Source organism: Xenopus laevis, chromosome 6L (genome assembly GCF_017654675.1).
Source record: "Xenopus laevis strain J_2021 chromosome 6L, Xenopus_laevis_v10.1, whole genome shotgun sequence".
NCBI lineage: Eukaryota > Metazoa > Chordata > Amphibia > Anura > Pipidae > Xenopus > Xenopus laevis.
The window spans coordinates 163,997,411-164,022,693 of NC_054381.1; the positions used below are offsets into that span (position 1 = coordinate 163,997,411).

General features: G+C 43.1%; 1 protein-coding gene across 1 annotated transcript; it reads right to left on the reverse strand.

Annotated features, from left to right (window-relative positions):
- Positions 1–2,803: 2,803 nt before the first annotated feature.
- On the reverse strand, positions 2,804–19,624 carry mapk15.L (mitogen-activated protein kinase 15 L homeolog). Its single transcript, NM_001095966.1, has 15 exons — positions 19,567–19,624; positions 17,358–17,511; positions 12,069–12,167; positions 11,835–11,864; positions 11,492–11,582; positions 9,589–9,719; positions 8,530–8,693; positions 7,883–8,022; positions 7,111–7,168; positions 6,715–6,852; positions 6,436–6,541; positions 5,340–5,628; positions 4,993–5,069; positions 3,740–3,904; positions 2,804–3,348 (listed from the first exon to the last, which is right to left on the reverse strand). The coding sequence occupies exons 2-15, from the start codon at positions 17,424–17,426 to the stop codon at positions 3,145–3,147; spliced, it is 1,761 nt and encodes a 586-aa protein (NP_001089435.1). The 5' UTR covers positions 17,427–17,511; positions 19,567–19,624; the 3' UTR covers positions 2,804–3,144.
- Between the last annotated feature and the right edge of the window lie 5,659 nt (positions 19,625–25,283).

Consider the following 25,283-nt stretch of genomic DNA (forward strand, 5'->3'; position numbering starts at 1 on the left):
AAATAAACCCACTATATATTCCAGGAGGAGGGAGACAGGAGATTGTGGAGGAGTTGGGCTAGCAGAATGAAGGATTTGCACAATGAAGGTGGATTATGGAGGCAAGTCCAGTTGATGAGGTTTCAGTGGAGAAGTCAGAGGAGAAGTCAGTACTGAGGAAGATGAGAGCGACAGAACCGTTACATACGATTGGCTCCACTTCAATTGGGACACAAATTAACATCACCTTCATCAGATCCAACCAGAGACAATTGGAAGTGAATCGTCTGCTCTTTTAGGGTTTGTAATAGAAGTGGAAGCCAATCAGATTGAATGTGACACAGCAGTGCAGTAAGTGAAGAATCCGGGAGCTATTGCTGTGGGCACAAGTCAATCTCATGGGAAGGGAAAGACAATGTATCCGCAGACTTCTTGGTCTTTCAACTGGGAAATATTTAGGAAATTCTATCAGAGATGGGCCCGTTATATATGGATCTGATGGGACATCCTACAACTCCCGACCTCCTCTGTTTTGTTCCGCAACTCCCAGCCCTTGGGCCAATCAGACGGATCCATTGTCATGTTCAAGGGGCCAGAGATTCTCTATGTATTTGCCCCAGAAGAAGTGATAATTCCATGTTATGTGATCCCACAATATCCGCAGTAAAGTGAGATTGAGGGGCACGTTTGGAAAGTAAAGGGCAACTCTGACTCTCAAGTTGACCATAAGGAAAAGTTCTCAGGTCTGGGAAGTGAATTTGAAGAGGCTTCTGGCTGAACTTCATCATATTGTGCAGTAGAAGCCGTGAGGACCATTCAGAGACTTGGCTAAATGTGCTTCTCACCCACTGGCCATTCACTTTGTGCTGGGCTTGTAAAGTATCACAGCGGGCCACAAAGTGATCTCCCCACACTGACATTGTATGACATTGTATGAGACATCCCTTTGAGACTGTCCAGGACTTTTCCTTCAACTTATTAACCTTGATAATGTTTTTCTTTTGGCCACAACCTCAGCCAGGAAAGTGTCGGAACCTCAATCTATTTCGGAGGAATCATTCATATTTCACAAGACCAAGTGGTTTTAAACGGGAGGTTCACCTTCAATCACTAGATTGTTCCCCAGAAATAGACTTTTTTTCAGTTGCTTTTCTTTTTTATTGTTTTTCCAAAACTGAAGTTTAAAGTTGAATGTTGTGTCTCTTGTGTGTCAGTCTGGCAGCTCCGGGATCAGGAGCATCTGCACTTAGTTGTTACAATTAATTGGTACAATTAGTTGCTACATTTAGTTGTTCCGTTTAGTTGATACAATCAGTTACTACATTTAGTTGTTACAATTGGCTGATCCATTACTTGATCCATTTCTCAGTAGGATCTATGGGGAATAATAAGTAACTATTGGATCAAGTCTGACAGTTCCCTTTAATGTCACTCAGGGATTCTGCTCAGCAGGGACAAAGATAAGAAATGGATCAATTTAGAACAGTTTACAGGGTCAGCGACCCCCCCCCCTCCCAGAGGTGCTTTAGAAGGTGAAAATGAAATGTCACCCTTTAATATTAGAAAAATGCTCACAAATAGAAAGTAATTGGAAAAAGTCTTTATTTCTGGTGAACAATGTGAAAACAAGTAAACTGGAAAAAGTGTTTGAAGATGAACATTCCCTTTAAGGACAGAATAGAGTTTTTTTGCCTTTAAGGACAGAATAGAGTTTTTTTGCCTAACCTGGTGTCATGTGCCTAAACCTGGAGCTGAGGCTGAAGCAAAGAATTGGGGAAAGTAAAGGTCCATCAGTGGGAGCAGAAGGTCCAGACAAAGGAGTGTGAGTCTGAGAGCAGATAAGTCCATGGAATCACATTGAGTCATTTGCATTCAGGCAACACCATGTGCAGATTTATAGCGTATCAGTGTGTAGTTCAGCCACTACTTCTATACAGTCATACTGGAAGGAAATATTGCTTGTGTTTTATTCCCCTGGGTGAGCCCAGGTCTGTCCCATTCGTGGCCACGGGCAAGTGATCAGGAAAAGAGCAACTTCCCATGATTTTCTTTTCCTGGAGAATTCCCTTTCCTTTTTCTTATCTAGAGGTTGAGACTGAGCAGAAGGGGAAGAAATAGGAAAGATTTGGGCGGCCAACTTCAGGTGGGAAATCCCAATCAGGAATTGTCCAGGAAAAGAAAATCTTGGGAAGTTCCTTGTAGACATCTCTTTTTCTTGCTCTCATTTGCCAATACGTCACCCCAATACTCGGGAAGAGCCCAGTAATACTTGTAATGGATCCGAGTATTTGTTACCCCAGTTCCACTAATACCCTGACCCCAAACATGAAGTAACATTCTGATCAAGGTTGGACTGGGGAGGAGGGAATATCAATTTGGGGCCCATAAACTACCACCTCCTTGTGGCCCCACAACCTAATGGGGCCCTGTATTCCTGAGCTGCTGGAGGTCCCACACTGGTGCCCCCTCCTGCCCAGCACAGAGACAGTGCAGCCCTAATATGTCGGTTTGGGGGGGACAATTTAACACAAGCCAATATGAACGTTTGGAATTCATTTGTATGGGGGGCCAACCACTTACTGATAATGACACCGCCTCCCCCCACATTCCTGATATGGGCAGTCCTTGTGCCCCTCCCTTCATGAATTAGTGTATGTACCCCCAGCAGCCCCTCAAGCCTTCCTTATATACAGACCCACCGCCTTTATAATTATCCTTAATCGTTACACTGGTGAGGCCTCTCATGTTTCCCCTTGTCCTTCATAAACATGGTGCCCCCGTTGCACTCGGGGGCTCACTCTGCTGATCACACACATTGCAGGTATTTCTATAAAATCTTTATATTCTTTAATGAATGATTCCTACCTGCCGTCAGACTCCCACTCTGCTCTTATTATACAGAGTCATTATTATTTGGGGGTGCAGACTATGGGCACAATGTAGAGATGAGCAAGAAGCTGGAGATTCTGCAGAGACAGTCCCTTGGCTCTAGGATGTGGATTTCGGTGCAGACACCCTGACATTACTGGTTCTCACTGGTTGTTACTGGTGCAGTTCAGGTTCTGATTTGGGCCCGTTGGTACCGCTGCTCCGAGGGAAAGGCACCTGGGTGAGAGTAAAGGTCTCTGGAGTCCAGCTCAGCATTTTGGGCCGTGTGGTCCCCCATTATTTCCCCTTGAAGGCGCCTCCCTGTTGGGGCAGGTTCTGCAAGGCGGCTTTACTAATGGTGCCGTAGGCCTGTGTGTAACTGTGCAAAGTGGCTTTGGGGTCCCCGGCTGATTCCACATTTGTTTTCCCCTGAAACATCTTCCTGCCAAATCTGGGAGCAGAACGCGGATCTCGTCCTTGTATTGGAGCCGTGCGCTGGTTCTGTTGGGACAGAAGGTACAATGGTTGCAGATCTCTTTACTATTTTAGCCTGTGATTATCATCTTAGTTAGCCAATAAATCACCTTTACACCACTTTTGTTATGTTTCATATCAAACGTTCTACCCTGTAACTATTTTAGGTTTATTAATATTCCTAAGAACTGGGGCCCAAAACTGAACTGTACTCCCGAATAAACATATACCCCACAAAGCCCACACTAATAGGGTACCAAAAGTATATGAATTCTACAAATGGAAAAATATAATTCTATTGAATTCTTTACCTTTGGGAAACTCCCACCCATTGTATTGCACATGCCCAACAACAGACGGCCACTCCTTACTCTCGTTATAATGAAGAATAAAGGGGTCACTCCCTGTCTATACTCACCAGTCTGGCACTAACTGCAGCCACACTCACTGTGCCCGTGGGGGGGGCATCCTTCCGTATGAGGGCGCTGTTAGTTGCTGCTGCGCGAGCCTGTTGGCTGTGAGAGAAAGAACGAGCTCGACCAATGGGAGCAGTTCTGCTTCGGGACTCCACCTCCTTCCGGACCTGGGGAAAAAGAGATGTGAATTCCTAAATGTTCTACCTCTCCTTGTGCAGCATAAATACTCTGCGTACAACCTGCAACCCCACATGCAGCGTATAAATACTCTCTTCTCTCCGGGTTCCTTGTGCAGCATATAAATTTTTTATTATTTATTAACATGTATTTATATAGCGCCAACATATTGCGTAGCACTGTAAAGTAAATGTGATTATACAACTACATCACATGAATTACATACATAGAATATATGGAGTAACAAACATCACAATCAATACCGGTACAAAGAGGTGAGGAAGGCCCTATGCATAGGCATACAGTCTAAAGGGAAGGGAGTAATACACAAGGTGTGGGAGTGGGCAAGATCAAATTAAGTGGGTGAGAAATGTGGTACTGTTCGTGGTGTTGTGTTTGGTAGTTAAGCAGAGTGAGGGGAGGCTTCTCAAAAGAAGTGCGTTTTCAGAGATTTCTTGAAAGCAGAAAGGTTGGGAGAAAGTGGGACAGAGCGTGGGAGAGAGTTCCAGAGGAGGGGTGCAGCCCTTGCAAAGTCTTGAATGTGAGCATGTGAGGAGGTAATGAGAGAAGAGTTGAGTAGTAGGTCGGTAGAGGAGCGTAGTAAGCGAGTGGGTGAGTATATAGAGATGAGTTCAGAGATGTAGGGTGGGGCAGAGTTATGAAGTGCTTTGAAAGTCAGTGTCATTAATTTGAATTTGATTCTGAAAGGTAACGGAAGCCAGTGCAGGGATTGACAGAATGGCGAGGCAGAGGAGGAGCGGTTGCTGAGGTGTATGAGCCTCGCAGCAGTGTTCATTATGGACTGGAGAGCTGACAGTCTCTGGAGGGGGAGGCCAATTAAAAGAGAGTTACAGTAGTCTAGACGCGATATGATGAGAGAGTGAATAAGAATTTTTGCAGCGTCTTGGGTGATAAATGATCGTATATAAATACTCTCTTCTCTCTGGGTTCCTCTCCCCATGTGCAGAATATTTGAAAAGCATTTTCAGCCGACATAATGTACACAAGTGACTCCTATGTGACACTTGAAAGGAATAAATGATTATTAGCCTCCAGTAATTGAATTATTTGGCCTCACCTCTTGTGCTGTGGTCCCTGCTGCCCCCTGCTGGCCTGCCTTCTTGTTGTGTGATGTCCGCCAGTCCTCCGTGCTGCCTGGGAGGGCACATGGGATAAGACTGAATTGAATACATGGCCATTAAACGGAGAAGAAAGAGAGGGGATACAGAGTGCAACATTCTGGGCAAGAGGACCAAGGGTATAGAGGAGGACTAGCAGTGAGATAATGGTGTTGCCCAGGAGGAGGGCAATTATACAACAGACTGCAGAGGACACAAAGGGTGGGAAAGACACACAGAAGAGGAATGGAGACAGGAGAAAGGCCTGGGTCATACTACTGAGCTGCAGATACTGGGAGATACTCACCGTGGGTTGTGCTGTGAGTTATGGGGTTAGAAGAAGGTGCTTTGATTTTGGGGCTCTGTTGGGTGCTGTCCTTTTGTGCAGGGGGTTGGTTGGGTGCAGCAATAGCAGCTCTTTGGGGAACAGTGGAGGAAGTGGGTTGGGGTGCAGGGTTTGTTCCCGCTGGGGGTGCTGGAGTCTTAGAAGTATCTGTATCCTGTCTGTCTTTTGCACCATTAGCGGAAGAGCTTACACTTTCCTTCAGGGATTCACGTTTCTGTCTTCGAATATTCATTTTCCTCTCAAGAATCATCTGTGACAAGAAAGTAGGGAGGTCTGTGAATAGCAGCGGGCAGTAAAGCAGAGAGGCCTGTTGCAGTGCAGTAAGCCTGTCAATGTAAGTGTGCAGTAAAGCAGAGAGGCCTGTTGCCGTGCAGTAAAGCAGGGAGGCCTGTGAATGGCAGCACAGAGAGAGTGTATCTAGTAAGGAGAGGTGCAAGTCTAATGGACTTGAGATCAATTCTCCCCATTCTGACAATCTGTGTCACAAGCACAAAAGGTCTCCCTGACGTCTCAAACCATCCGTCTGCTCAGTCTAAATATGCACAAAATACTGTCTCTTTCCTTTAGAAGTAATGAGACTGTCAAATCTTACCCTGGGGAGTTACTTGCTGCACAGAACATTCCTATAACGATCAGTTGTTTAGTCCCCCCCAATGTATAGATTTGTGCTCTCTGAACCCCCAACTTATCAGCAATATACACGTCCCCCAAAACTTTCCCATTTCCATGGACAAATCAACAGGGGTCTCAATGAGATTCATGGCACCAGCGGGACTGTATTATTCACGTTGAAAGTGGTTCAGTCTATGAATGAACCGTAAGCAATCTGTGACCCATGTGAGGGTGTCAGTTCCCCAGCGCTGCCAAGTGTTACCCCAAGTCTGTGAATGTGGATTTAATGACCGCACAGGAGTGATAAGAAACACCATTACATAGAGTGTGAGCTGCTGGACTGAGAGCCTGGCACTCTCTTATTACGTAATGCCAAGAACCTGTCCTGTCATGACTGAATGATACCTGGAGACCCAATGAGACGGAATTCAACTCCATTTCTCACCTCATACAGTTTGTTACGATATTCAGCCACAGACAACTGGATGTCGTCATCCACTGGGAGGATGACATCATAATCCAATGCAGGTTCCCGGGCCGGAGAGTGGAATCTGAGAGACACACACATATCACTGTGGCACATACAGTACAGGAGGAGGAGGAGGGTAACAGAGTACAATGAAGGATCTCGGGTCAGAGAGTGGAATCTGAGAGACACACACATATTATACTTGGGCACATACAGTACAGGAGGAGAAGGAGGAGAAGGGTAACATTAGAGTACCTGCTGACATATGGATGTTCCAGAGCCTCTTCTGCCGTGAGTCTCTTCCCCGGATTGAAGACCAGAAGTTTACTCAGTAGGTCGAGGGCTTCCCTGGGGCAACTCGCAGGAAACAGCTCTGCCATGGGCACCTTATGCCTTAAAAAAGAAGCCAAATCATATTGGGCACAACAATGGGGCAGAGAGATGGAATCGAAAAAGACACAACCGTAATAAATAACAGTAACACACATGCCCCCAAACACAACCCAAAATTGCACTGTTCATACTGTACTTGCAGTAAGAGAATTAATTAGAATTGCCACTAATTGCTGGACTTGTGCCAAGAGCTGACCCCCATACACTGAATCCGCTGGGAAGCCTGGAATTGGTTACGTGGGCCCAAAGTGCACTCACTTAGAACTCATCCTGCTGATTACTGAGGCTCCATACTCCGATTTTATAGACACGATATCTGTAGAAATAGAATCAAGAGTAAAAAACGAGGTTACTGCCTAAAACAGAATAAATTCTCCCAAGAGGAGGAAGACAGTGTGCTGTCTAATAGAGAGCAGAGAGAGAGAGGAGAGAGAGAACAGATTTAAAAGAGAGAGTGCAAGAAAAGAGACAGAACAGAGATAGAAGAAGAGAGAGCAAGAAGAAAGAGCAAGAAGAAAGAGCAGAGAGAGAAACGATATAAGAGAGTGAGGAGAGCAGAGACAGAAGAGAGAGTAGAAAGAGATAGGAGAGAGAGAGAGCAAGAAGACAGAGCAGAGAAAGAGAACAGATATAAAAGAGAGAGAGAAAGAAAGAAAGAAAGAAAGAAAGAAAGAAAGAAAGAAAGAAAGAAAGAAAGAAAGAAAGAAAGAGGAGAGAGCAGAGAGAAAGAACAGAGATAAGAGAGAGAACATGTTTCTGCACTCAGGACAAGAGAGCTCATTTCCACAAAAAGACCAGAGAGACAGCCTTCCCAGCCATGAGAGCTCAGAGCAAGTAAGGACATAAGAGTGCTCCCTGCTATAGCCAGGCTGAGAAACAAGAGTTTCGTGATAAGTGACGTCCCATAGTCAGGCCAAGAGAGAGCTGCTTCCAGCATCAAAAGAGATACCACCTTCCTACACTCAGGTCAAGACAGACCTCCCTTCTCTAAAGACAGAGTAGTTCTGCAGATACAATCCCATCTCCTTACCTTCATGTGTAGGGGGCTCAATGATGCTCATAATCCTCTCAATCTGGTTGATGGTAGATGTCCCTGGAAAGAGGGGTTTCCCAAGCAACATCTCCCCCAGAATGCAGCCCACACTCCACATATCCACACCCTTGGTATATCTGGTAAAGCAGAGATGAAACGTGTAGTAATGCTCCATACCGCTATACGAGCGAGTAATTCCAATAGACGTTCATAGAACAAGTATGACAAGAATGACTTCCACTATATTCTTTAAAGAGACAGAACCAGCAGTGCAGAAAGGGACCAGACACTACCGCTTTTACTTTAATGATTGTATATTTTATTAAGCTCATTTTTATTTTTCAATTTACAACCCCTTTAATTAAAATATGTCAAAACTATGCTGACAAAATCCTGGTTCATTAAACTTCTGTTAAATGTGGGTAAGTGCACAGGGTCACTTTCCTGCCCTTATTCCCCACTCAGCTAATACTGACCAGAGAGGAGCTCCGGCTGCTGTTCTACTCCCATTACTTAGTGCATTCCCCCTGCTACTAACCCTCCCCTATGTACCGTCTGGAAACCCACTGCATATATTATAAGAATAAAGTACTCAGTATATTTAGTTGGTACTACAGTGTAGTAGATGATCACATATAAGATACCTGTTGGAAGCCAGCAAGATCTCTGGAGCTCTATACCAGCGCGTAGCAACATATTCTGTCAGTGCCGGGTTCCCCACATCCTCCTGGATCTGATAGAGGGAACGGGCCAGGCCAAAGTCACACAGTTTCACCAGACAGTCTCCATCTAGTAGGATGTTAGAGGGCTGAAAGACAGAGCACCCACATGTGAGGACAGAAGGAGGGTAGGAGAGCACCCAAGGAACATGTCGTGCCTGGAGAGGTGCTTAATTCACCAGTAAATACAGACTTTCCACAGAAGACAACCCTTCATTAGCAGAACGGAGGTCTCTTAAAGGAGCAGTATAAGACTATATATGTTTTTGCAATAGAGAACAGGTCTGGGGTTCAAAATGTGTTTTGACTTTTTTTTAAAAAAAATCCACATGCTCCTCGTTTGTTCACCTTTAATGTGGGTAGGTTGCCGTAAATCCATGGCCTACATTGAGTCCTGCCCTCAGACTATTAAACATTTTAATGGCTACAGGTTACTCCTCCTGTTACCTTCTCCCTCCTGCCCCTGCTGCTTTTCCCGAGTACCAGAGCCTGATAAACTGAGCAGATATGGATTTTATTGGTGCTCCCTACTCATAACAACATGAGCGCTGACAAACTCTCTGTATATTGGACTCACACTGTGTCTCTGTATAACCATGTATATACTGTAACTCTCTACACTCTCTGTATTTCTTTTATTGTCCATTGACATGAGTTGAGGTCAGGGTTTTCCCAAGTCAGCAAGTCCATTCTGTACTGACCTGGTTCTGTGTATGGGGCATTGCTGTGTGAAACTGGAAACCCCCCATAGCAACCCCATGCTCCCTCGGATTAGTTCTTGCATTTACTTTGCTCCAGGAGACAGGAACTGAACAATGAGAGTTTAAACAAGGGTCTCCTACTGAGGATCTGGTGTAAAGGGAAGGCTGACTGCACAGCGGTGAGGTAAGTAGAAGGAAGAGAGACGTGAGGGGTAGGTAAGGGCATTGGGTTTAGAAGTAGGTGCGAGTAAAGGCAATAAAGATAAAGTTGAATTATAGTTACCTTTTGGTCTCTGTGAATGACATTGCCAGAGTGGATAAACTTGGTGGCCTTGAGCAGCTGGTAGAGGATATATCTCATATGAATGTCTTTCAGTAGATTCCCCTTCTTTATCACAGCATGTAGATCTGTCTCTGTTGTACAAACACAAAATGTACATAAGTATACACACTGGCAATGTCAGGTACAGTATAATAATACTCTGTATATATACACAATATAGAGAGTATCATGATTATTAACATGTATTTATATAGCGCCAACATATTTTGCAGAGCTGTAAAGTAAATGTGATTATACAACTAAGTCACATGAATTATATACATAGAATATATGGAGTTACATACATCACAATCAATACTGGTACAAACGGTGAGGAAGGCCCTGAGCAAAAGAGCTTACACTCTAAAGGGAAGGGAGTAATACAAAAGGTCTGGGAGTGGGCAAGATTGAATTAAGTGGGTGAGAAATGTGGTACTGTATGTGGTGTTGCGTTTGGTAGTTAAGCAGAGTGAGGGGAGGCTTCTTGAAAGAAGTGCGTTTTCAGAGATTTCTTGAAAGCAGAAAGGTTGGGAGAAAGTGGGACAGACCGTGGGAGAGAGTTCCAGAGGAGGGGTGCAGCCCTTGCAAAGTCTTGAATGTGAGCATGTGAGGAGGTAATGAGAGAAGAGTTGAGTAGCAGGTCAGTAGAGGAGAGTAGTAAGCGGTTGGGTGAGTATATAGAGATGAGTTCAGAGATGTAGGGTGGGGCAGAGTTATGAAGTGCTTTGTAAGTCAGTGTCATTAATTTGAATTTGATTCTGAAAGGTAACGGAAGCCAGTGCAGGGATTGACAGAATTACAGTTACAGTAGTCTAGACGTGACATGATGAGAGAGTAAATAAGAATTTTGGCAGCATCTTGGGTGATAAATGATGGTATTTTGGATATGTTCCTTAGGTGGAAGTGACATGATTTAATAAGTAACTGGATATGAGGAGTGAATGACAGGACAGAATCTAGGATAACCCCAAGGCACCGGGCCTGGGGAGAGGGGGTGATAGTGGAATTGTTAACTATGATGGATACTTCCAGGATGTTACTGGTGTTAGTTGGAGGAAAGAGAACCATTTCAGTTTTAGAGAGGTTTATTTTTTTGTTGCGACATCCAGGTAGAGATAGCGGACAGGCAGGAGGAGACACGAGTTAAGAGTTCTGGGTTGAGATCAGGAGATGAGAGATAGATCTGAGTATCGTCAGCATAGAGGTGGTAGTGGAAACCATATGAGTTGATTAATTTGCCGAGGGAGGAAGTATAGAGGGAGAATAGTAATGGTCCCAGGACAGAGCCTTGAGGAACCCCAACAGAAAGAGGTAGGGGAGAAGATGATACTCCATTGTAGGAGACACTGAAGGAAGGATTAGTGATGTAAGAAGAGAACCAGGACAGGGCCGTGTCACAAAGGCCAAGTGAATGGAGGGACTGGAGGAGGAGAGGGTGATCTACAGTGTCAAATGAAGCTGAGAGATCAAGCAGTATTAGTAGTGAGGTCATTAGTTAGTCGAGTCAGGGCAGTTTCTGTGGAGTGTTGTTGTTGTCAGAGAGGAATGGAGTTAGTCAGTTGTAGACTAGACACTCAAGTATTTTAGAGATTTAGAGTATAAGGCTGGTGGCACAAATCTCCTCTTCCACGGGCGACTAATCTCCCCAAATGCCTTCCCGCTGGCAAGAATTAGAATCGTGCCAGCGCTCCCAGGAGGCAGCACAATGAGCAGGACAGGACTGTCCCACAAAACTTTTAGTAGATCATTTGGGCGATATTAAAAGGATGACAAATCCAGGCCAACACGAAGCTGCTCACAAGTAACTCTTCTATTATAGGAAAAAAGAAGGCTGAGGCAGTTATTACAAAGAAACATTCCTTACCCATGTGCTCAAACACCAGGTAAATATCCTTATCATTCTGAGCTCGAATCACATTCAGCAACTTGATGATGTTTGGATGCTCCCCAAACTCCTGCACAATCAGAAGGTAAAGGACATTGTAATCAGAAGAAAGGCACCCCACAGAGTGAGAGGATACAGAGAGACCCCACATTATGAGGAGGGGACAGTGACAGAGAGCATGCTTCATAGCATAGGAAAGGGACAGAGACACAGAGGAGAGAGAGAGAGAGAGAGAGAGAGAGAGACTGCACACGAGATGGGAGACAGGTAGGGCAAATAAGAGAGCAGAGAGTAATACAGGCAGCATGAACTGGCACCTTACCTGCAGGAACATGATTTCACGAAAAGTCCTCTGTTTAAAAAACAAAAACAAAGAAATATATCTATAAAAGAAATATATTAAAACCACTAAAAATCATATGTATGCTCATAATATATTTTTTTCTATTAAGGGACTTTTAACTGTATGTATTTGCTTGTAGAATTAAGGGCCTGTAATTATTGCATTCAATACTGAAATATATCGGTGGATTTCTATCTTGCAAGAAAGTCTCACCTGAGCGTCTGTGCGATTCCTGAAGGCATCAAAGATTTTTTTCACAGCAACAATTTCTCCAGATTTGCGATCAATGGCTTTCCAGACAATTCCATAGGCCTATGGGGGAAGCAGAGAGACCATGAACATAAGCACTTGCCATATCTGCTCCATTGGGAATGGAGAGTTTTGTACCTTTGATAAATGCAGGTTATGCACTTTGGCAAAAATAATATAAATGCAAGTTCTACACTAAATGGCAGTGTGTTGGGAGTTTCCTTAAATGAAAAGGATCTAGGGGTCTTTGTAGATAACAAGTTGTCTAATTCTGGGCAGTGTCATTCTGTGGCTACTAAAGCAAATAAAGTTCTTGTATAAAAAAGGGCATTAACTCAAGGGATGAAACATAATTGTGTCTCTTTATAGGTCCCTGGTGAGGCCTCATCTGGAGTATGGGGGCAGTTTTGGACTCCAGTCCTTAAGAGGGATATAAATGAGCTGGAGAGAGTGCAGAGACTAAGTGCAACTAAACTGGTTTAGGGGGTTTAGATGATTTCTTGGGCAAGCAGAATATCCAAGGCTATTGTGATACTAAATTCTACAATTAGTATAGATATTGGTATATAGTTTATATATGTGAGTGTACAGATAGGACCGTATAAGTATGTGAATCCTAAATTTGCTCTTATCTTATATTTGAATATATTTTATTTGATTTTACATAAACAAGAAAAATTAATATGACAGCATAAAATAAGCAGACTTAGAGATGGTCTTATCTTTACTCTGTAACCCTTGTTTTGTTACATTATTGTAAGACTCCTGTTAGTTATAAATTCCTGTAAATTCCTCTGGAGCGATAGAAATAAATGAAGAGGATGACAAAAATGTAGGAAAAGGCACTGGAGCAACCAACACCAACAACGCAGAGGTATATTGGGGAGATTTGATGACTGTGGGTAGTGCAAACCTTTTTCCCTGATGAAAGTTCCAATTAGGAACTGAAACGTTGGATATTCAGACAGGATTCTGCTGGAGTGGATATGCCCTGATAGTCTATAGTAGTTTTTCCTGCATCAGTTAGTCATTGTCATATATATTCCTTATAAAACACATAAGATTGTGCTCCTTTATGGTTCACATCCGGAGTTGCATCCCCGACATGGAGTTAAAATTATGTGGGTTTAGGACTTAAGCTGGCCATAGATGCAAAAATCCGATCATACGAATCATGGTACAATCGGACTTTCCCATCTCCCGACCCGCCACTAACCATTCAGATCAAAGTCTTACCAGTCAGATTAGTAAAAGAACAGATCAGCTGATGTTCTGCCCCTGACAGTAATCGTACGATATCTGTGTCCAACCAAAGCTGGTGACAGTCTCCCACTGAAAATCATACGATCGGCAATACACGCAGAGATATTATCAGCAGCCGACAGAGATTTTCTAACCTGTCCCATCGACCAAACAACCGATCTCCGCCGGACGAAAAAATGTCGGGACTCTCCACACACGGTTCGAAAATCGTACGAATCCTCGATTCGTACGATCGGATCTTTGCGTCTATGGGCAGCTTTACATCAAGGTCACCATGGAATTGACATAACCAATGAGATCGCTAAACACACAGATCAGAACCATTTGTAAGGGTGGAACTTCTGCACTGGGTTCCCCTGCTTTGGGTAATGGTGGATACACAGTGTGGTTGCACAAGCCCCTGCTGCTAAGCTCTGCAATGTCATTCTCTGCACCCTCCATCCAAAGGGATGTAACCTAATACTATGTCTGACCCTGTCTCAAGCAATACTAAGCCTAAGGGAAACCCAAACATTCTAAAAAGAACGTCAGAAAGCCTTTGGGAGGGGGCAGATGGCTTTCCACCAAGTTACTAGAAAAAATATAAGGACATCATATCCCATCTAGTAGCTATGTTCAATAATATGTTACAGGGCCAACCCCTCCCACAAGAGATGCTTATAACTGAATTTATCTCTCATCCCTATACACAATAAAGATCATTCCAATGTCCAAAATTATAGACCTATTTTGGTCCTAAATGTGGACCTCAAACTATTCTCTAAGATTATGGCCACCAGACTTTCAGAATATCTGCCTCAATTTATCCAACCTGATTTATCCCTGTTGACAAACCACAGATTGTAGCCGTAGAATAATCACTACAATCTCTGATGCAAATATATTACTCACTCTTATGCTGGATGTGAACAAAGCATTAGATACAGTACTCTGGTAGTATTTATTTTCTGTCTTGCCAAGGTAAAACATTACGGGCCCTTTCCTTAGAGTTTTGTATGCTGACCCCATTGAATCCCAGGGATTAAGATTGCTAAAGGGACTCATCAGGGCTGCCCATTATCTCCATTGCTATTTGTGTTGGCAATTGACCATTTTATTCGTTCCGTACAGCTAGATTGGAATATACTCAGAGATTTGGTCTCCTTGGGATGCTTACAAAAGTCACACCTAGGGACTGATGTTATGCCAAATTAAATTATTCTCTTTAAATGGCTCCCTGCTAATACAACTCGTGTATTGAGTTTGTATTTCCACGTGTGCATCAGCAAACATTTTTTTCAATATGTAATGTCCATGCATTATATTTTTCTTTTGTTTTTTTCCTTCCTTTTTTACTGATTTCTTTTTTTGGATTTTTTTTAAAAAAAAAAAAAATCACAAATAAAGAGATATTTTGGAAACCACACTCCCTCCTGATTGTTCAGATAAAATGTGCACCAAGTTCAAACTTCAATCAGACTCTCTGTTGGGCTCTGTTGCTCCCAACCTTGACTGCACTTTAGTTAATTTGGGGTATGAAGATATTTCCTCCCAAGAACCTGCTGACAATTGACTTGCTTTAGTGTGAGGGGAATGGAAAAAAAATGGAAAGGAGGCTTTCTTTTTCAAAAAGTTTTTCTGCTTTATTTCCATTTGAAGTCATAGAATGTAAATATAGGCATTCGCTTCCTAAAGTTGACCCCTCGTTTGCACTAATGGTGAACCATAACATTTTCCCCATCAAGACAGCTCAGGTCATAGAATGCAAAGGACAGAAAGGTAGAAGCTTTATTAAGGAATCTGGCAGCCAGTACAGGCTTTAAAAGTGTCATTGCCTCCACATCAGCTGTCAGGCCACTTCAGGTATGGATCAGTCTATTGCAAAGAGAAATTCAAGGAATGTTTCCAGAGAATGACTAAAGCTGGCCATAGATGTTGAGATTTTTAAAAGATCAGATCCTCATCGTGAGACCACGATCTTCTCGGAACGATCATACGAATTTATCAATAACTAAAAAGACCAATTTGGCAGGAAAACAAAGGGGAGCTGCTTGGCCCTGCAGACATAGATACATTGCACTGGGACCCACAAAGATTTTTTTGACCTGGCCGATCAATTTCCTGACAGATGTCGGCCGAAAAATCGTAAGATGTACGAATCCCACTAACCGCACGATAATTTCGAAGGATTGGTCGGACTTCCCTAAAATCGGTCGCTCAGCAAGAAGAATCGTCGCGTCTATGGGGAGCTTAAGTCCTGATCTTCCTATTCTCTCTCTCTGGTGCTGATTTCCTCACTGAAGCTTCTCTGGCATTAGTTGGGTTATTGGCTAAATCTACAGCTGTTTCTACTCTGGCCGCAGGCACTGTAGCTAAACCATGAGCAACAGAATCGGTTGCTAAATATTCCTTTTGAAATGAAAAAACTCATTTGTTCCCTGTCATTCTCTTGGTAGAGGGACAAGGAGAAAGCTTTTTCATTCCTCCAAAACATCCCCAAGATCCAATCAGGATGAGAGACAGGTCAGCACCATTGTATAGAGACATGAAGAGTATGAGCAGCCTTTAGTACCAAGCCTCTCTCCCTGGCACCAGACATATCGGTGGAAAATCTCTTTCAAAATGGATGCTCCAGATTCTCAAATCAGGGGTTTTCTCCATTCATCCCCCAACACTTTACTATCACCAAAACTCCAGAGGTACAAAAAATTGGCTCTCCTTTCAGTAAAACAATTTATATCACAGAAAGGGCTGATTCCAGTCCTGGAGGGGAAAAGGGCAAGATGTGTATTCCCCAATTTTGTTAGTTCCAAGCCCAGACAGGAAACTTTAGGAGTCAGTCAGCTGAACTTTAAATGCCTGACAGACAATGATATGGCTTCACCTTCACCACCGGAAATATATCAGAGAATTGGCATAGAAGAAACCATGGCCAGTGTATTATTAGGAGTTCACTACCCTTCCCTTTAGAGTTACCTGTGCTCCAGGGTTTTCACAAAAATCCTAGTGGTGCGGCACAGCAGCCTGTTTAAATCTGGAATGACTGCAATACCTGGAAGTGTTAAAGGGTTGCCAGAAAAAGACCAAATAGGCCCTGTTCATTTCAATCTGCAAGTAGCAATACCCACACCAGATCTTTTTAAAGGAACACCAACCCTCACAGATACCTGCAGAAATCAAGCAATTGCTCGGCTTCAGTTTAGATACAGAGCATTCCCCAACCTCACCATGAAGAACCCCCAACGCTGCTTCAACTGAAACTTCTGTTGCTCTAACCTAAATGGGACTCTGGTGAGTCGGTTGTGTTATGGCAGTGCTCCAGCTGTAATTCATATTGACTGGGTAAGGGAGGGGGGCCATCAATGGTGAGCTCTTTATGAGAGAAAATACTTAAAGGGGATCAAACATAAAAATGTAATATAAGCTTCATGTCACTGAAATAAGACACTTTGTAAATACGATGAATTAAAAATTCGATACTGTGTAAGAAACAAGTTACTGTTCAGTATCTCTCCACAACCTGTCACTCTTCATGCTGAGCTCGGGGTCACATTTTGATTGACAGGTAGGTCTAATACATCTTTTAGGGGTTCCCTTTTCTTAGCAGAATAACTCAAATAACCAACTCCAGCACAAACAAAAGCTAAAGAAAGAACCGACTCTGACAAACACCCTGCACATACACAAACAGGATTTCCATCAGAGCCAGTTATTTGAAAAGAGTGAGCACTCGGTTAAGGGGCGCAACCCCCCCCCCCAGCCCAAAATAATGTTTTAAATCTGTCATTTAAAAACTGACTCCACCTACTGTATGAAGCCAGATTGAAGAGAGAGGTTCCTCAGAGGGGGAGAGTGAACTGGGAAGTTCTGGCAATGAGACACTTACAAGGGTTGTCTTTTTCTGCATCAAGTGGAAGTTCAGCACCCCCAACCCCCATCTTTCATACACTCCCCCAATATTATGCCCTACACAGGGCTGGGCTATGCAATATCCCCCGATTCTTTACTCACCCCCTTCCCAAGTCGCTTTTTGATGTCATATTTCTGCGAGATGTGATCTTCCACCTCTGGGCCACTCATGATGTCACACAACAACTGGCCCCTCCCCTAATGAACCTCTAAAATGCCATTTGCTTCTGTGGGGTCGGCTTGAACCCAATGGCACCTGGGAAAGGAAGAGACAATATGAATCGGGGTACCAGGTAATCAGCCAGGCACAAAAAAAGCTCTGGAGAATTATGGAATATTGGGGTGTTATTAAATATTGTTATGTAATATTGGCTGCTGGTATATGGCAGTATATTTTGGGGTATACAGTATTTGGGATATCAGGGTTGGAGAGCTCTGTATGCAGGGGGGTATATTTTGGGGTACAATGGACATATTGCTTAAAGGAGGGAGTATATGAGCAGGATATACCAGGGTAACACAGGGTCCGTTTATTGGGGTGTACAAGCAATTTATCTTGGGGGAACTGGATATGAGGCGGAACTTTGGGGCTCTGGAGAGAGTGTAGAGGGATAATGGTGTTACTGTGAGCAGAATATTTGGGTGTATCATGGGGAGACCATATTAGGGGAATTATTGGGGTACATTGGGGAATAAGAGATTGAGAGAGTATATAAGGGCTGTACAAGACTGGATATATGGGGGAGAGAAGGTAAATATTGGGGTGTCAGGAGGCACATGAGAGGACAGTACTGGGGTGACTAATATATTGGGGTGTCAGGGGACACATGAGGGGATATATGAGGGGACAGTACTGGGGTGACTAATATATTGGGGTGTCAGGGGACACATGAGGGGATATATGAGAGGACAGTACTGGGGTGACTGATATATTGGGGTGTCAGGGGACACATGAGGGGATATATGAGAGGACAGTACTGGGGTGACTGATATATTGGGGTGTCAGGGGACACATGAGGGGATATATGAGAGGACAGTACTGGGGTGACTAATATATTGGGGTGTCAGGGGACACATGAGGGGATATATGAGAGGACAGTACTGGGGTGACTAATATATTGGGGTGTCAGGAGACACATGAGGGGATATACGAGAGGACAGTACTGGGGTGACTAATATATTGGGGTGTCAGGGGACACATGAGGGGATATATGAGAGGACAGTACTGGGGTGACTAATATATTGGGGTGTCAGGAGACACATGAGGGGATATATGAGGGGACAGTACTGGGGTGACTAATATATTGGGGTGTCAGGGGACACATGAGGGGATATATGAGAGGACAGTACTGGGGTGACTAATATATTGGGGTGTCAGGGGACACATGAGGGGATATATGAGGGGACAGTACTGGGGTGACTAATATATTGGGGTGTCAGGGGACACATGAGGGGATATATGAGGGGACAGTACTGGGGTGACTAATATATTGGGGTGTCAGGGGACACATGAGGGGATATATGAGAGGACAGTACTGGGGTGACTAATATATTGGGGTGTCAGGGGGTACACGAGGGGATATATGAGAGGACAGTACTGGGGTGACTAATATATTGGGGTGTCAGGGGACACATGAGGGGATATATGAGAGGACAGTACTGGGGTGACTAATATATTGGGGTGTCAGGAGACACATGAGGGGATATACGAGAGGACAGTACTGGGGTGACTAATATATTGGGGTGTCAGGGGACACATGAGGGGATATATGAGAGGACAGTACTGGGGTGACTAATATATTGGGGTGTCAGGAGACACATGAGGGGATATATGAGGGGACAGTACTGGGGTGACTAATATATTGGGGTGTCAGGGGACACATGAGGGGATATATGAGAGGACAGTACTGGGGTGACTAATATATTGGGGTGTCAGGGGACACATGAGGGGATATACGAGAGGACAGTACTGGGGTGACTAATATATTGGGGTGTCAGGGGACACATGAGGGGATATATGAGGGGACAGTACTGGGGTGACTAATATATTGGGGTGTCAGGGGACACATGAGGGGATATATGAGAGGACAGTACTGGGGTGACTAATATATTGGGGGACAGTCCATGAGAGGTACAAGTCGGGGGGACTGGAGGTTACACACAGATGGGAAGAAGGAAATAAGCGATAATATAAATAAATGACGATACACTGAGGGATTGAGGGATGGGGGTACATGTGATGGTAAGAGCGGAATGTCGGGGTAATTTAAGGAAATTTAAGGCACGGGGGGGACCATCGTATTATTCTCACCTCTAAATTTGCTTCTCCCACCAACTGTTCCAAAGATGCGTTGCCCCAGCAACCATACACTTCCGCCTGGAACCGGAAGCCCCGCTGTGGTTCCTGTTGCCTAGTAACCAAAAGCCACGCTCTAATTGGTCATGACTATTAAACACAGGTGAGATGTGACCCCGCCCATACTGGGCGGTATTGGTTACTTCTTGTTTATTATTGGCTGGCACGTGTTGGGGGGGAGGAAGGACATTGCACCACAGAAAGTTGTAGTTCCAGCCTGACTGCTTGTGGCCAATCATTGGCTTACCTTGTACAAGGGGCGGGGCAGTGGGAGGATATTATTGTTTAGCGTAAGTAGAACTTCTGTGTGACACGAGAAGCGTCACTGAAAGCGGATGTATCTATTGTACAGTGCTGCGGATTTTGTTGTCGCTTCATACGCGCCTTTCAACATGTGTTCCCTCTGCGTAATAAACGTCATAGTCTCACTGGAGTCAAATTGAACAGTCTGATAGTTTAGTCTCTCGCTGTGTCTGTGTTATTATTCGTGTGAGGGGGAGGGGACATATAGGAGGGCGGGAAATAGTTCCCAACAGAGAGACACGGAAGTAGCACATTAAAGGGCAAGTATTTATTATAAACGTATTTATATACTAGCGCCAACATATTTCACTCCGCTGTAAACTAAATGTGTTTATACAACTAAGTCACATGAATTATATGAATAGAACATAAGGACTATTGTACCCCCTACTGTAAATGATAAGGATATTAGAAGTCACTGAGGGGTTGTTCTGTGACCATATAAAGGTACAAGGCTGCAGGCTGAGTTATACAGGGAACTCTGAGTATCACTCATGTATTATAAGAGATAATGTACCCCCTACTGTAAATGATAAGGATATTAGAAGTCACTGAGGGGTTGTTCTGTGACCATATAAAGGCACAAGGCTGCAGGCTGAGTTATACAGGGAACTCTGAGTATCACTCATGTATTATAAGGGATAATGTACCCCCTACTGTAAATGATAAGGATATTAGAAGTCACTGAGGGGTTGTTCTGGGACCATATAAAGGCACAAGGCTGCAGGCTGAGTTATACAGGGAACTCTGAGTATCACTCATGTATTATAAGGGATAATGTACCCCCAACTGTAAATGGTAAGGATATTAGAAGTCACTGAGGGGTTGTTCTGTGACCATATAAAGGCACAAGGCTGCAGGCTGAGTTATACAGGGAACTCTGAGTATCACTCATGTATTATAAGGGATAATGTACCCCCTACTGTAAATGATAAGGATATTAGAAGTCACTGAGGGGTTGTTCTGTGACCATATAAAGGCACAAGGCTGCAGGCTGAGTTATACAGGGAACTCTGAGTATCACTCATGTATTATAAGGGATAATGTACCCCCTACTGTAAATGATAAGGATATTAGAAGTCACTGAGGGGTTGTTCTGTGACCATATAAAGGCACAAGGCTGCAGGCTGAGTTATACAGGGAACTCTGAGTATCACTCATGTATTATAAGGGATAATGTACCCCCTACTGTAAATGATAAGGATATTAGAAGTCACTGAGGGGTTGTTCTGTGACCATATAAAGGCACAAGGCTGCAGGCTGAGTTATACAGGGAACTCTGAGTATCACTCATGTATTATAAGGGATAATGTACCCCCTACTGTAAATGATAAGGATATTAGAAGTCACTGAGGGGTTGTTCTGGGACCATATAAAGGCACAAGGCTGCAGGCTGAGTTATACAGGGAACTCTGAGTATCACTCATGTATTATAAGGGATAATGTACCCCCAACTGTAAATGGTAAGGATATTAGAAGTCACTGAGGGGTTGTTCTGTGACCATATAAAGGCACAAGGCTGCAGGCTGAGTTATACAGGGAACTCTGAGTATCACTCATGTATTATAAGGGATAATGTACCCCCTACTGTAAATGATAAGGATATTAGAAGTCACTGAGGGGTTGTTCTGTGACCATATAAAGGCACAAGGCTGCAGGCTGAGTTATACAGGGAACTCTGAGTATCACTCATGTATTATAAGGGATAATGTACCCCCTACTGTAAATGATAAGGATATTAGAAGTCACTGAGGGGTTGTTCTGTGACCATATAAAGACACAAGGCTGCAGGCTGAGTTATACAGGGAACTCTGAGTATCACTCATGTATTATAAGGGATAATGTTCTATAGCCCAAAATTTGACACTGGAGGGGTTCATATTGTGATATTGTTTGAAATGACTTGCAACTGTGGATAATATTTTGTCTGCTTTACCTATTTTATCCGCATTTCTGATTGAACTGCAATGTTGTTGTATTCTGAGTTTGAGCATCTGTGTTGTCATCCCAACGTATTGTTTCTTACAAGGGCACTCCAGTACATAAATTACTCCCTTGGTTCTACAATTAATGTAATCCTTGATTGTATGATTAATGTTAAATCTATCACTGAATTTTGTGCTTTTAATCATGTGATCACACATATTGCAATTTCCACAGGGGAAGCAGCCCTTAATGGTATTGGTATAAGACTAAAACGGAACTGTTCCTCTCATGTTCTCTTTAAAGAACAAGCGGTACTACTTAAAAACAGATTAAAACAAAGGGGATACTCCGGTAAACTCATAAAGAGAGCTTATCATAGAGCTTTAGGGACTGAAAGAGAACAATTGCTCCATCCAAAGACTAGGTCTCAGCAAGATAACACGGTCAGGTTTATAACTACATATAACTCTAACAGCAAGAAAATTAATCAAATTATTAATAAACACTGGTCGGTTTTGAAAGAAGACACGGTTCTAGATACTGTTCTACAAGATACAGTTTCTGTATGCTACAGACGTAGCCCTAATCTGAAAGACCTACTATCGAGAAGTCACTTCCAGACACCCAGCAGATCCAATACCATTAAGGGCTGCTTCCCCTGTGGAAATTGCAATATGTGTGATCACATGATTAAAAGCACAAAATTCAGTGATAGATTTAACATTAATCATACAATCAAGGATTACATTAATTGTAGAACCAAGGGAGTAATTTATGTACTGGAGTGCCCTTGTAAGAAACAATACGTTGGGATGACAACACAGATGCTCAAACTCAGAATACAACAACATTGCAGTTCAATCAGAAATGCGGATAAAATAGGTAAAGCAGACAAAATATTATCCACAGTTGCAAGTCATTTCAAACAATATCACAATATGAACCCCTCCAGTGTCAAATTTTGGGCTATAGAACAGATCCAATTGGGAATCAGAGGGGGTGATCTGGAACAAGAATTACTCAAACGGGAAACACATTGGATTTTCAAACTAAATTCAGTTTCACCCAATGGGATCAATGAAAATATACTATTTAATGCTTTTCTTTAATAATCATGATTTAGGTATGTGGTTTAACATATCAATTCCTTCATTCCTCATCGTGAGATCCCATTTCCAAGTATCGCGAAATCTTATCGTGAGATCCTATTTCCAAGTATCGCGAGACCTCAATGCGAGATCTCATTTTCAAGTATCGCGAGATTTTGTATTCAGGAAGTGATAAAGATGCCACACCAAACGAGTCACTTTTAGATTTTGCCTTGACAAAGCCAGCAGGCGAAACACGTGTTGGCACACTGGGAAGCGCTGTTTGTGAAGTCTCCTGGGCGCTTTCCTCATTTTTACTATTGCAAAATAATTTCCTATTGATTTTAAACTTTTGCGACCGCATTGATTCTTCTTTTACAATCTTACCTGTTATCCAATGGCACTGTGGGATTTGTAGTTTTATAGGGAAGATTAGCTCTCCGAATTATAAGATAGCAAGGTAAAATTGAGACTACAGTCCCCAGTGACCTACTTTCTCCTCCGTGTGGGGTCCCAGACTTAGAAAAAATTTAGGCAGCTAGAACTTGGGACTTCTCCACCTCTAACAATTTTCCTATTCCTCCTTTCTCTTTCAATGCTGGTCTCTTTTTTTTTTTTTTTGAAATATGTTTTTATTGATTTTCAAAAGTGGGGGGGGGGTACAGAAAAAAAGAAAGGAAAGGGGGGAGGGGGAAAGGTCAAAGCCAGCAATATCAAATCATGCAGTACATAGGTATGAAAATGCAGTACTTCCTATCAAAACAATACAGCAGAGTACACCCGCTAGAGTTAACGACAATTACATACATGTAGGAGTAAATGACGAAGCCCCCCAGCCTGGGGAGGACCTAGTGCATGGGTGTCAGGTAGGCCTAAGGATACAACCGAGTCGCCCTGCTCAGGACGTAAAGAGTAGTGCATAGTCATCCGTCTCCCTGAATAGCAACCATCTCAACCATACATCCCTATATCGTAAGTGTTGCTTACTGGAGACATTGGATAACTCCTCGAATTTGGCAATTTCATTAACTTTCACGGCCCAATCCTTAACAGAAGGAGGAACGGTGGATTTCCACAGTCTGGGGATGAGTGCCTTAGCGGCATTCAGCAGATGTCGCTCTAAAGGTACATCTGAGGGACCATCCCCGTTCTCCAGTTCCCAAAATAGTAGGATATGAGCAGGGGAGTTGGGCAACTGCCTCCCTAATATAATAGAGCAAAGACGTAGGATCGTGGCCCAATATTCAGCGAGGTCGGGGCATTCCCAAAAAATATGCAATAGAGAGCCGACATTAGCCTTACACCTCCAACACAAATGACTAACAGTGGGGTAAATGCGGTTCAATTTGACCGGTGTGTAGTACCACCTACACAGAATCTTATAATTTAACTCTTGAATTTTGCAGCATCTAGAACTGAACATCAGATTAGCTATGCCCCGTTTATGCAAATCTTCAGGAATATCTAAGCCAAGATCTCTTTCCCACGCCTTTATAAATGGAAGTTGCTTCCTTGCCAACACCGGCCCCAACATATCATAAGTAAGCGATATCGTGTGTGACGGAGGGAGTTCCAAAATGCATAATTTTTCAAATGGAGTTAGTGGTCTCCCCAACACTTTGTCACCTCCCAGATAAGCAAAGAAGTGTTTAATCTGACAATATTTATAATCTTGGAGGGATGCATTAGGTCTGGCTTGCCTAAGAAGCTCCAAGCTAGCGAGCTGCCCTTTCTCCAACACATGTACAAATTGTAGGTGGCCATCTACCAACCACTCGTGAAACGCTTTGGGTCTAAGCGCCGCCGGAAACGCCGGGTTGTTCGTGATCGGCATAAGGGGCGAAGGAATGCTGGTCTCTTTTGAATAATTTTATGCAAACGTTTCTTAACACCCTATAACTTTAACGGGGGTGTATGGATTAATTACTATTCACCAATTTTTATGCAGTTCTCAAAGATTACGTTAATTGATTTGCAGCAATTTTAATGAATTTAGTAAAGTTTACTTTTTAACAGTTAATCAGTTATTTACAATCTTCTATAATGAATGGATTTTAATGTGTGATATATAATAATGAATTAACTTTAATCTCACCTGGGTCAACTTAATCCTGGTTATTTAAGTCAACTCCTTAATTTAATTTGAAGCACTAGCACTTTATAGCACAATATTAATTAATCCTATTACATGGTTTTTAATTGCTGATGAATTATTAGCACCTAGTACATAGCACTTTATTGGGTAATCCAGCAATGGCTGCCCAATAATTGAAGCAACACTGGGTTAGTAACCTTTAACCAATCAATTGAAACTGTTAATTTTGACACTGCTGCACAGATACTTGAATTTTCTCT

What these genes read in the sequence shown, in the direction of transcription:
- mapk15.L (NM_001095966.1), bottom strand. Translation starts at nt 17,426, where the DNA reads ATGAGTGGCCCAGAGGTGGAAGATCACATCTCGCAGAAATATGACATC. An exon ending in GAACATCCATATGTCAGCAG is followed by an intron (nt 6,542 to 6,714) that starts GTACTCTAATGT and finishes TGTGTCTCTCAG; the next exon opens with ATTCCACTCTCCGGCCCGGG. An exon ending in AACTCACAGCACAACCCACG is followed by an intron (nt 5,070 to 5,339) that starts GTGAGTATCTCC and finishes GTGCCCTCCCAG; the next exon opens with GCAGCACGGAGGACTGGCGG.